Raw genomic sequence first — 14151 nt, 5'->3', positions numbered from 1 at the left:
AGTTGTTTTGGGTCACATTTTCAGATCATATTTTTCATTTCAAGTCGCAGGTAATAATGAGATAGAATCTTGTAATATGTAGCTTTGATAGCTTTCACAAATGTGTAGTTGGGGTGAAAAGGATACTTTTATGTGGTGATATGAAAGTGGGGTTCCTAGTACCTGATGCAGGTTTTGAAATTTGGCAGTTGCCATGTTTTGAGCTGTCGTGATATGGAAGTATGTAGGTACGCAACAAGAACATATCTCGTAAACTTCCATCAGTATATCAACCGTATTCCTGTTTGTACGTATATAAAGATGTCGCCATACGCCTATGTCAGAAAGAGATCCATATTGCCATACTTTTAGTCACAACACAGTATTTGTTGCAATAGCATTTTGCACGAAGGTCCCATGTGTTGCGGTTATGGCGCTACCAGCTAGTCTTCTAGGCACATGAATGGTTAATCTTGGCCTCTTCTAATGACCTTATGCTATCAGATTTAGCTTTGTTTCGTGATACGTGTTAAGGTAACATTGATAGGATTGCTTTGTGGAATGTAATAAGCTCCATTTTCTGGTGTTTCTTTCAGTGATTTTGATAAAGATGAATGTATGGATGATTTATAACAGGAAGTGGCGTTGTTGATACAATAAGCAGCTTCCAACAGTATCTACTCTCGTGCTATGTGTTTGGTGTCAGTGTTGCTGTGTGCTTGTGTTATGTATGCTGTTTGATGCAGGGTGGGTGATTCTTCACATAGATGTTGTGCACTAGAGCGCCAGATCAGCTGTGTACCGTTAACTGTTAGTTGTGCACTAGAGCGCCAGATCAGCTGTGTACCGTTAACTGTTAGTTGTGCACTAGAGCGCCAGATCAGCTGTGTACCGTTAACTGTTAGTTGTGCACTAGAGCGCCAGATCAGCTGTGTACCGTTAACTGTTAGTTGTGCACTAGAGCGCCAGATCAGCTGTGTACCGTTAACTGTTAGTTGTGCACTAGAGCGCCAGATCAGCTGTGTGCCGTTAACTGTTAGTTGTGCCCTAGAGCGCCAGATCAGCTGTGTACTGTTAACTGTTAGTTGTGCCCTAGAGCGCCAGATCAGCTGTGTACCGTTAACTGTTAGTTGTGCCCTAGAGCGCCAGATCAGCTGTGTGCCGTTAACTGTTAGTTGTGCACTAGAGCGCCAGATCAGCTGTGTGCCGTTAACTGTTAGTGGTAAGTGTTCGCTTTTCACGATGAAGACCCGATTACTGCATGGGTACAATGTGTGAAGCCCATTTCTGGTTTCCCCCTCTGCGATATTGCTGGAATATTGCCCGAAGCGCGTAAAACCATACTCTCTCTCTGTAACATGGACATAGTTGTGACCGTTGCTATGTGCAACACACTTTGGTCAGCCCCTGAACAGAGGCAAATCAGAAGTCATGAAACCACATTTCAGTAGAATTATTTTAATGAGGTCCTCTATTGTTTTTAAAATACTCAACATAATGGGCCCAAGGAAGAAAGCATATATCAGATACCATGATAATACTAACAGTGCCCAGTTGGAATGAGGTGAATAAATACCCAATGGCTCAAAATAGTATCTGGACTGGTGGTGCATCACCTTGTGAAACTTAATTACTGTGACAACCTGGCATTATTTTCTTTATACCTGCTCTCTTATTGTCCGATGTAATGGGCCATTTCACCATACATATTGTTATCACTCTGATCCCCTGTTGGGGGCATGGGTGTCCAATGTGTTTTCTCTGTGCAAAGTTGCATCCCTTAGGTTTGACAGAGATTGTGGGTTCAAAACCTTGTCATCCGTGCTTCTCAACACAATACCCATGCTGGTAGAGTTTACCAAGTTCTGAGGCCTTTATATCATTTCGGGCTCTCCTCCAACATGAATCTGACATGCTGTGACATAACTGAAATACTGTTCAAAGCTGCATTGACCCTTAAAGTCACGGGTGAGAATAGGTCTTCAGCTAACTATGCTTGTCATAAGAGGCGACTAATGGTATCGGGTGGTCAGGCTTGCTGACTTGGTTGATGCATGTCATCGTATCCAAATTTCCTAGATCGATGCTCATGATGGCAATCACTGGATTGTCTGTCCCAGACTCTATTATTTACAGACTGCTGTCATACAACTTGAAATATTGCTGAGGACGGCGTTTAACAAACGCTACAGTGAACTGCCCCGTTAAGTAACCCCTAACTGGGAACAGGGGTCAATTGTTTTTCGATCAAGTAGGTATCAGTGTATGGGGCTTATTACAGTAGATCCTGCTGTGTGACCTCATCTGCATATTTTTGTTTGCATCCTCTCATCTAGATGGGCCCCCAAGACATGTTTCCGGGTTCCTGACAGAACCGGAGCCACCGATCCTGTACTTATTTTTTCAAAAGTTCCCCCAAATCTTTTACCTGGTATTTGAGGTTGTATGTCTGCTACTTGTGTTAATTAGTTGCTCTCCACTGCAGATAAACTCGTCTAATGCGTCGCAATTCGCTGTGCAGAGTTACGCCCCTTTGTGACGCCAGAAACCTATGATCGTGGGTTCGAATCCCTGTTCGCCCGACTATGTTTCTAGGTCTGTCCACACCATACCCATGCTTGTGGGTTTCACCAAAGTGGTAAACGTCTGAGACCTGCATCACTTCAGGCTTCCCCCAACATTGAGCTCACACGCCGTGATGTAACTGGAACACTGTTCAAAACGGCGTTAATCCAACTCACTCGCTTTCTTTGGTGCACATAGGAATTACGTACTTGGTGTGCTTTGGCTTGCGGGAGATTGGTTTTGTTTTGTGTATGGTCTGCATTGTATCCGCTGTCCTGGGCCACGTTGCACAAAGCCATCGTAGCGCTAAGGTGATCGTAACTTCCATACTTCAAGAAGCATCGCGACAGTCGAAGCGCAAAGATCGCTTTGTGCAAGGGAGCCCTGGTTGTAGATGCTAGTCAATTTATGTCAGGTATCCCTCTAGTCATAAATGATGGACCAACTATCTTCTTGTCAGACGAACCAATTATTCAGGTTTCTACAATGCATTAACGTCTGAAGTAAACATGTATATATATCATTGAGTGACTTGTGTTGTTTGTTTCCTGAATCTCGGGACACTGTGGCTATGTGTGTTTGTTTGTTTGTTGTTTAACGCCGTACTCAGCAATAGTCCAGCTATATGACGGCGGTTTGTAAATTATTGAGTCAGGACCAGACAATCCAGTGATTGACATCGTGAGCATCGATCTACGCAATTGGGATACGATGACATGCATCAACCAAGTCAGCAGTCTGACCTCCCGATCTCGTTAGCCGTAAAAGGCGGCAATGCTTGTCGTAAGGGACGACTTGCAGGATCGGATCCCAATTGCGTGGATCGATGCACAGGAAGTAGTCCATGGATTGTCTGGTCCAGAGTCGATTATTTTTCAGACTGCCGTCATTTAGCTGGAATATTGCTGAGTGCGGCGTTACATGTACTGCTATTCTTTGTGATTGTTTACTAGGGGCGGTCGGGTAGCCTAGTGGTTAAAGCGTTCGCTCGTCACGCCGAAGACCCGGGTTCGATTCCCGACATGGGTACATTGTGTGAAGCCCATTTCTGGTGTCCCCCGCCGTGATATTGCTGGAATATTGCTAAAAGCGGCGTAAAACAATACTCACTCACTCACTCACTTTGTGATTGTTTACTCAATACAAGACATAGTTGTATTCCACTTTTAGACGCGTTAATATGTGTCAGACTTATGTGCTTGTTCATGTATGGTGCGACCGCCTCCGTGATCTAGTGGTAGAGCGTCCGCCCGGAGATCGGAAGGTCCGGGGTTCGATCCCCGGCCGCGTCATACCTAAAGACGTTAAAAGATGGTACTTGTTGTTACCCTGTCTGGCGCTCGGCATTAAGGGGCTAAAACAAGGACTGGTCGGCTCGGAGTCAGTAAACTGTGTCTGAGTGGGGTATTCATGTTAAACTGCGGCATGGTATCTCAGTGAGCTAGCACTATAAATCGGCATTAGTCCCGAACAGTACAAGCAGCCACACGCACACACACGTGCTTGCACGTCGCTATATAAGTGCAATAATCTTGGACGCAACGTTAAACCAAATTTCACCTCACCTCACCTCGTGTGGTGCATTCAGTTTAAATGGTTGTTCAATGTTATCAGAAGTGATGACCATGGAAAACAAAGACTGTGCAGATATATATTTATTACAAAAAATAAATAACACAAATAAAAACTTGATAATATTCAAATTGCAGTGATAACACAGAATTATAAAAAAAAACACAATTGCGATGTTGCTGAAATGACATCACATATACCCTGTAAAACCAATGCGACCTTCATCAGGCCCGTGAAGATCCTGGAATAGAAGGGGTCTTCACAACCCATGCTTGCCGTAAAAGGCGACTAACGGGATCGGTTGATGCATGTCATCGATCCCAATTGCGTGGATCGATGCTTATGATATTAATCACTAGATTGCCTGGTCTAGACTCGATTATTTACAGACCGCCATCATTTAGCTGCAATATTGCTGAGGGAGGCGTTAAACAACCAACAAACCAAACGACCTGAATCATGTTTCCCTCCCACGATAACACCGTGATAAAACGTAAATACTGTTAAAAGCGGCGGTAAAGTCACTCACTCACTCACTGTATGCGTCTGGTATTTGTGTCATTCGCACACTCCGGGTGTGGGCGCTGTTCATAAGGTCTATGGGTTAAAAAAGACCTTTCTTCTGAGACGACTGGTCATCTCCGAAGTCTGGATAGTGAGCGACCCGTCGTCATCCAGGTGCTCAAGTTCGGACATCTTGCGATTGACTTCGGTCATCATATCCAGGAGGTGGTCACTGCAAGGAGTAAGATAATGGTACATTGTATATAATAGGTCAGTCAGCATCGTAACACGCCAAGTGTGGAGCTAGAAACTTGGAAAAGTACATATATGTCCACATGCATATGTCCAGTTTATGTCCAGCTATTTGTGAATGACGTCATATGGGGCAGTGTTTAGGTTAGAGGGTAGCAATATCTGAATTCAAACATTAAATGGAGCGGTCGGGTAGCCAAGTGGTTAAAGCGTTCGGTCGTCACGCTGAAGACCCAGGGTCGATTCCCGCCGTGATATCCCTGAAATATTGCCTCAAGCGGCGTAAAACCACTCACTCAAACATTAAATTTAATTGTGAACTAATTTGAAAGAATGATTCGAGCAAGATCTCGTTGCAGGAGAATGATCGTTATACAACTGAAATACTGTTGAGAACGGTTAAAAGCCAACTCACTCGCAAGCAGTGATCCAGATTTACGTTACAAAACATTTTCCATTTTAGAACTGATGAGTTTACTGAATAAAAATGACCATTCTAGTAGATTTCCATTCGTCACCACTCGCCCCTTTCTGTAACCTGCAAGAAGACTCGTTCCCCTATCGATGAATGTTATGTGCGAAAATACGACAAACCAATCAGAATGCGCGTATGATTTCGAGTTCTTTGTCAAATAATCCGTCAGAAATAATTTTTGATTTTACATATGTCTTGCACCTAAAGATATACCCAAGACACAGTTAAATATGTTCAATCATACTGTATAATTCCGCACGTCCCGATGTGCTTTAAATTGCATCTGAAATAAATATCACATATATGGGGAAATATATGTGAACCATTACGCAACGAGTTGACAATTGTTTTAGGTATACCCGTTTGCGCTAAGACGGAACCCAGTCGCAAAAATTGCCATGAGAGGGGCACGAGTCGCTATTCGGCTTGTCCCGGAATAACACGAGTTGCTCACGAATGGTAGATTTCATGTTTAATTCCTAAAAAAAACACGAATAATATTGTATTCGGAAAAGACACAAATTAAATGTATATAACAAGGTTCAATGTAGACACACATACAAAACGACTTCATCCTTTCTGTGGAATGTATGCTATGCAGGCACGTATTGGTATAGGGGAGATAACTCTTGGGTAACTTCACGTGCGAGGTGCCTCACATGTATGGCACTTCACGTGCGATGGATCACGTGGTCGCCGGTGTCAGCTATCTTAGATGTTATGCACGACTGTAAGATTCCTGAATAAATATTGGAACCTACTCAAGACTTAAATTGTCATACGACGGATACAACACTTTCGTTTCATCAGGGGGCACGGGTGGCCCAGTCGTCTAAGGCGCCGCGATTCGCTGTGCAGAGTTGCGTCCCTTGGGCACACAAGAAACCTATGATTGTGGATTCGAATCCCGGTTCGTCCCGATTATGTTTCTAGGTTTGTCAGCACCATACCCGTGCTCGTGGGTTTCAACGACGTGGTAAACGTCTGAGACCTGCATCACTTCGGGCTTTTCTCCCACATTAGGCTGACACGACTAGATTTAACTGGAATACTGTTAAAAGCGGCGTTAAACCAAACTCACTCACTCGTTTGATCAAGAAAGGTGTGAATGATTTAGAACAAGAACAGTTAACATGTTTACCGTTTGGCCTTTTGATCAAATGTATCTGCAACAAGCTTCCTGTACCAGCCGTTGTAGGTGACGTACGACTTCACCGTTGAGTAGCCGAAAAAGAAATCGGCTTCATTTGGAAAGCGTGCGGCTCTCGAAGCGTCTACTGTATCCACCAGCTTGAGTGCTGAAATATAAAAGGCAAACCGTAGAGACGCTTCTAGTATTGTGTCGCCACTGGCATCCAACCCGGTTTGTGAGTGAGTGGGTTTAACGCCGCTTTTAACAGTATTCCAGTTCTAGTCGCGGCGTGTCAGCTTGATGTAGGGGGGAAGCCCGAAGTGATGCAGGTCTCAGACGATTACCACTACGGTGAAATCCACGAGCACTGGTATGGTGCTGACAAACATAGAAACATAATTGGGGCGAACCGTGATTCGAACCTCCTACAATCATAGGTTTCTGGCGCGCCCAAGGGATGCAACTCTGCACAGCAAATCGCGGCGCCTTAGACGACTTGGCCACCCGTGCCCCCTCAACCCGGTTTGAGTGGGGAAGACGCATGTCATCGATCCCAATTGCGTGGATCGATGCTCATGATGCCAATCACTGGATTGTCTGGTCCAGACTCTGTTATTTACAGACCACCGTCATATAGCTGGAATATTGCTGAGTGTGGCGTTAAACAACAAACCAACCAACCAACTGAGTGGGGAACGTTTGTAACAGTGAGCAAGAGCGTGTGTTGGGTTTAAGGCCGCTTTAAACCGATTTTCAGGTATGGCGTGGTGCCCATCTTTGCCCCTCTACCACTTTGGTGAAACTCCCGAGTACTGTTGAAGTGTGAATCATGGAAATATGATCGTGGGTTCGACTCCCAGATTCGCCCTGGTTATGTTTCTTGGCTTGTCAGCCTCGTACACGTGCTTGTGGATTTCACCAGAGTGATAAAAGCTACGACCGTGACATGGGAGGACATTCTACTCACCGTGACATGGGAGGACATTCTACTCACCGTAACATAGGAGGACATTCTACTCACCGTGACATGGGAGGACATACTACTTACCGTGACATAGGAGGACATTCTACTCACCCTGACAGGGGAGGACATTCTACTCACCGTGACATAGGAGGACATACTACACACCGTGACAGGGGAGGACATACTACTCACCCTGACAGGGGAGGACATACTACTCACCGTGACAGGGGAGGACATACTACTCACCCTGACAGGGGAAGACATACTACTCACCGTGACATGGGAAGACATTCTACTCACCGTGACATGGGAGGACATTCTACTCACCCTGACAGGGGAGGACATTCTACTCACCCTGACATGGGAAGACATTCTACTCACCGTGACATGGGAGGACATTCTACTCACCGTGACAGGGGAGGACATACTACTCACCCTGACAGGGGAAGACATACTACTCACCGTGACATGGGAAGACATTCTACTCACCGTGACATGGGAGGACATTCTACTCACCCTGACAGGGGAGGACATTCTACTCACCGTGACATGGGAGGACATTCTACTCACCCTGACAGGGGAGGACATCCACTCACCGTGACATAGGAGGGCATTCTACTCACCCTGACAGGGGAGGACATCCACTCACCGTGACATAGGAGGACGTTCTACTCACCCTGACAGGGGAGGACATCCACTCACCGTGACATGGGAGGACATTCTACTCACCATGACATGGGAGGACATTGTACTCACCGTGACATGGGAGGACATTCTACTCACCCTGACAGGGGAGGACGTTCTACTTACCGTGACATGGGAGGACGTTCTACTTACCGTGACATGGGAGGACATTGTACTCACCGTGACATGGGAGGACGTTCTACTTACCGTGACATGGAAGGACATTGTACTCACCGTGACATGGGAGGACGTTCTACTTACCGTGACATGGGAGGACATTGTACTTACCGTGACATAGGAGGACATACTACACACCGTGACATGGGAGGACATTTTTCTCACCGTGACATGTGAGGACGTTCTACTCACCGGGACATGGGAGGACATTGTACTCACCGTGACATGGGAGGACATTCTACTTACCGTGACATGGGAGGACGTTCTACTGACCGTGACATGGGAGGACGTTCTACTTACCGTGACATGGGAGGACATTGTACTCACCGTGACATGGGAGGACATTCTACTTACCGTGACATGGGAGGACATTCTACTTACCGTGACATGGGAGGACATTCTACTTACCGTGACATGGGAGGACGTTCTACTTACCGTGACATGGGAGGACGTTCTACTTACCGTGACATAGGATGACATTTTTCTCACCGTGACATGGGAGGACACTTTTCTCACCGTGACATGGGAGGACGTTCTACTTACCGTGGCGTGGAAGCACGTGCTACTTAACGTGACACGTGAGGACGTCCTACTTACCGTGACATGGGAGGATATTCTATTCACCGTGACATAGGACATTCTACTCACCGTGACATAGGAGGACACCGGGACATGAGGACATTCTACTCACCGGGACATGGGAGGACATTCTTCTCATCGTGACATGAGAGGAAATTCTACTAACCGGGGCATAAGAGGACATTCTAATCACTGTGACACAGGCGGACACTCACCATGCTGCTTATCTTCTCCCCGACATGCCTCTATAAAGAACAACTTGGGTTTACCAGCCAGAGACGGACAGTTTTCAGGCTTGAAGTAACTGGCCAATTCATCAATATGAAGATCCCTGTCGTCGACGCTACACACCACATCGTCGTCGCCGTGAGCGGTGATGAATACGACGACACAGTCAAACTTATCGTGGTCTATATTCGCAACACATTGAATCACACGCGTAAAATGGGCATCATCGAGGCGAGTGTGAAACTGAACATCAAAGTGTAACTTCCTGAAAGTTTCGGATAACCTATCTGAAATAAATAAAACACACATTAGGTGAGTGAGTGAGTGAGTTAGTGAGTGAGCGAGGGAATGAGCTTTGGCGCTGCTTTGAACTGCGAATGTCAATCACTGGATTGTCTGGTCCAGACTGAATCATTCACATATCGCCGTCGTATAGCTGGAATATTGCTTAGTGCGGCGTTAAACAACAAACAAACAAATACCATCTCATTCTACCGGGTAAGGCGTCTTAGAGTTGTGTCCCTTGGGCACGCCAGAAACCTATGGTTGTGGGTTCGAATCCAGGTTTGACCCAATTATATTTCTATGTATGCACCATACCCGTGCATCACTTCGGGCTTTCCTCCCACATTAAGCTGACACGCCGTGATATAACTGGAATAGTGTTAAAAGAGGCGTTAAACCCAACTCACTCACTCACTCACTACCGGGTACCCATTCACTTATACGTGAACGGAGACATATTTAAAACAAAGTCATTTGCCTTAGGAGAAACCACATGTAATATGTGTTGCAGTTTTGGGCAGGACCAAAACCCTAGAAATTCTCAGGAGTCTAGCTACCGAGTGCGGTCATCACCCATCCGCCCACTCTCCGCAACCAGCATTGCTTAATTAGGTTTGTAACCTTTGTGCTGACTAGGGTTGGGACTGATTATTTGAACAGAACACTGATATACCTAGTAGGATTGTAGAAAGGGACGTGTGTGTGTTTCTTAATTCCAACGGGCGATTTGAATGACAGACAAGGAACGAGCGAGTGAGTTGGTTTTGAACAATGTTCCAGTTATGTCACGGCGTGTCAGAATGAGGTAGGAGGAAAGCCCGAAGTGATGCAGGTCTTAGACGTTTACCAATTTAGTGAAACCTCGAGCAAGGGTATGGTGTTGATAAACCCAGAAACATAATCGGGGCGAAACGGGATTCGAACCCACGAGGTTTCTGGCTTGCCCAAGGGACGCAACTCTGCACAGCGAATTGCGGCGCCTCAGAAGACTGGGCCAACCGTGCCCCCGACAAAGAACAAAGGTCTGTTGGGTCACATTTACGACATTGGGGCGAATCAAAACCGGATATATGCTGTTGGAATGTTGAAAGCAATCTCACGTAAGTGCTGAGACGCTATGGTTTGTTTGGGAAAACCCTAAGTACGTCCTTGAGTTGAGCGGGACGCAAACACGCACAGCTAATTCCCTCCCACTCCCAGGTCATACACTTATTGAAAGTAGATGATAGTAGTGAATATGACATAGATATCACTGAGGCTTTATAAGTGTATGTGAGAGCCTTTGTACATTGGCTCATCTCCGATGACAGTATTGACACGGGTAGGCAGTACTACATATTAGTAGTTATGGTGTCTTTAGTTGCCGTATACAGTGTCGTATAAGGTTAGCAGAAACATATTGGCTCCCGCCCCGCCCGATATTTTTCTTCTAACCTAATATGACACCGTAATATACGGCAACTAAAGACACCTTAACGAATTTATTATGCCGAAATGTTGACACTATTTGGTATCATTGTCGCACGTCATGTCAAAATGAAAACTTGACACTTACAACCGTTGACGTTAAGGGTCAAAGAGAGACTTTTCTTCAAACCTTAGAGGCCAAATTTTGTTGATAATTTTAAGTATAACCTTTATCAATAAAGTCACGAACGTAATTTAAAACATTATTAATGTCCTCGCGAATAAGAATAAATGATATGAAAACACAAAAGAGTGTAGAATAACGATTTTCTGTACAAGAATTTTCATGTGAAATATGTGAGGTGGGTGTTGAAAAATCCAAAATGGCTCTTACTAACGGTAAACGGTCTCATATTAGGTCAGTAACAACCATCTTGGATTTCTACTGACGGTATATGGGCTCACGTGGGGTTAGTGGTTCTGCTCTGTGATTGGTCAATCTCACTTTGAGGCATCATCAAGACTACTGCAGGGTCACTTTGTCCAACAAAAGCCAAACTCATACTCAAATGAAAGAAAAATTGAAATTGCCATCTCACGCCTCAGACTCGGCCACAAAAAGCACTATGACAAGGTTTGTTCATCTTGCAATCAGGCTGAAACTATTACTCACGTGTTACTAGAATGTCAAGACCATGCCCCAGCCCGGGCTAGGTTAAAATAAGAATTGCAGTTAGATCCGCTATCTGTCATAGATCTCCTAAAGCCAAGAGATGCAATAGCGAAGGCCAAACTAACTCTATTTCTGAGAGATGGACAGCTACTCGAACGTATATAAACAGTGCAGCCAAGGATAAAAATGAAATCATATGAATACAAGAAAATAAAAATCATATCAATACAAAAACAGGAATTATGTGAATACCAAACCCACAATAGATATGTGTACCCTACTCACACACAGGAGTCCCAAAGAGGGACAGGTCAGCCGAAATTGCTATGGCAGAAGGCGACCTCTTAAACACTTAATGCAACAACAACAACATTGTCCGGCATTGATTAGACAGACAATCGGATTTGACAATAGGCATGATCATACTTACGTTTGTGGGGAGGACGGGTTGATGCCTCGGTTATGTTGTCAATGATCAAACAGATCCCTGAAATGTACAAATCCCAATGTCACTGAGTATTTCATTCAACGCAGTGAACGTGTCATACAACGGGCTCAGATGAAATCTTGTGTCCATCTCTCAGAAATAGAGTTAATTTAGCCTCGCTATTGCATGTTTAAAATCACATTTGAAGTATTTATTTAGCTTGTGTGGATCTGATATTGGCTGTAGATTGATATACGTGTATCAGTATGTATTAACCGTTATTGTGGATAGCACGAATGTGACTTTCTGTGGATCAGTGTGAAACCTCTAACGGTTAATCAAACGTGAAGTTAAATGGAGGAACAGCGATGACACTCCAAATTACTGGCTGTTACACCTCTCTGTCTATATATATAGATGAAGACATAGTTATAGTTATATCTATTTTAATATCCACACACACACACTTTACATGCGCACACACATACAAACACACTTTACACACACACACACACACACACACACACACACACACACACACACACACACACACACACACACACACACACACACACACACACACACACACACACACATTTTGCGCGCGCACACACACTACACTTTACACGTATATATCTGTAACCACACACACAGAGTTTACACGCGCGCACAAACACATACAAACTCACTTTACACGCACACACACATTTTGAACGGGCGCGCACACACACACACACACACACACATATATACACATTTATATCTGTATCCACACAAACAGTTAACACGCACACACACTTTACACGCACCAACACGCGCGCGCACACACACACACACACACACAGATATATATATATATATATATATATATATATATATATATATATATATATATATATATATATATGTCAATATCGACTAACACAAACACTTGACACGCGCGCCAATCACATACAAACATAGTTCAACCCCCCCCCCCCCCCCACACACACACACACATTTTACACGCGCACACACACACACACACTTATATATATATGTCAACATCCACACACACACTTTACACGCACACACACACACATCCACATATATATCTGTATCCACACACAAACACACAGAGTTTACACGCGCGCACACACACAAACATTCTTTATCTACACACGTCAATATCTACTCACACACTTTACACGCGCACACACACATCGACATGTATATCTGTATCCACACACACACACAGAGTTTACACGCGCGCATATACACTTAACATGCACATACACACATACACTTATATCTATATCCACACACACACACACATTTTACGTATACACACGCGCACACACACATACAAACATTCTTACACACATATTTCACGCGCACACACACATAAACATATATATCTGTAACCACACGCACACAGTTTACACGCGGGCGCTCACACACACACACATTTTACACGCACGCACACCCTTTACACGCGCGCAAACACACCCACACTTACTCACACATACACCATCACACCCACACTAACTCACACATACACCAACACACCCACACGTACTCACACATATTATAACAAAGTGTTAAATACAGCTGTATATATTGAAATATAGCCTCTCCCTTGCAACAATATTCTCACCTCGCGGCTTGGAGTTCATATGGTAACTCTCCTCATTAGTATCCGCCATGACGTCAGCCAGATGGTATCTCTCTTTATCATCTATAACAGGACATTAGGCGATCACATCGTTACAATCACACCTGATGCACTGATTAGTCGTCCTACGTGTACATACACCTGAAATTTGAACCCTATATAACCTGCCCCTTGTTGGCACAAATAATAACGCCCTGTTGACAAGACTCCCACATGATGTTGTGTCAGAGGGGGTGGAACTGACAGGTAATAAATACCTGGCGCACAACCACCGTGTAATCCGCCTTACCTGGTCACCGGAGCTTACCTGTCTCAGATAGCCAGGCATTGCATAAACCAGAAAGATAAACCCCTGACCTCGCCAGGTCACAATGGAGGCCGCTGATTACAAGTAGGCGGCGAAACAGCGTCAATCCAAGCTTCTACAGGCTGTCCTTACGTGACAGTGTTTACATAGTGAATGAGCGCGAATGCAGTTATGAAAGTTCACTGACCAGGTGGGCTTGTTAACAATAAAAACATGATTGTGGTGGTTCTACGACTTTAACACGACTAGGTAATGACGCATGTACACGCATATCAGCCATATCATGT

The 14151-nt window shown here is 44.7% G+C and overlaps 1 protein-coding gene across 1 annotated transcript; it reads right to left on the bottom strand.

Moving 5' to 3' along the window:
* Positions 1-4186: 4186 nt before the first annotated feature.
* LOC124123776 (caspase-8-like) lies at positions 4187-13917 on the bottom strand. Its single transcript, XM_046486947.2, has 6 exons — positions 13865-13917; positions 13540-13620; positions 11907-11963; positions 9099-9398; positions 6489-6645; positions 4187-4852 (listed from the first exon to the last, which is right to left on the bottom strand). The coding sequence occupies exons 2-6, from the start codon at positions 13586-13588 to the stop codon at positions 4714-4716; spliced, it is 702 nt and encodes a 233-aa protein (XP_046342903.2). The 5' UTR covers positions 13589-13620; positions 13865-13917; the 3' UTR covers positions 4187-4713.
* Between the last annotated feature and the right edge of the window lie 234 nt (positions 13918-14151).

This window comes from Haliotis rufescens, unplaced genomic scaffold (genome assembly GCF_023055435.1).
Source record: "Haliotis rufescens isolate VD_foot unplaced genomic scaffold, xgHalRufe1.0.p SCAF_29, whole genome shotgun sequence".
Lineage (NCBI taxonomy): Eukaryota > Metazoa > Mollusca > Gastropoda > Lepetellida > Haliotidae > Haliotis > Haliotis rufescens.
Note: the sequence above shows the minus strand (reverse complement) of the source record. Positions and strands in the feature narration are given on the sequence as shown.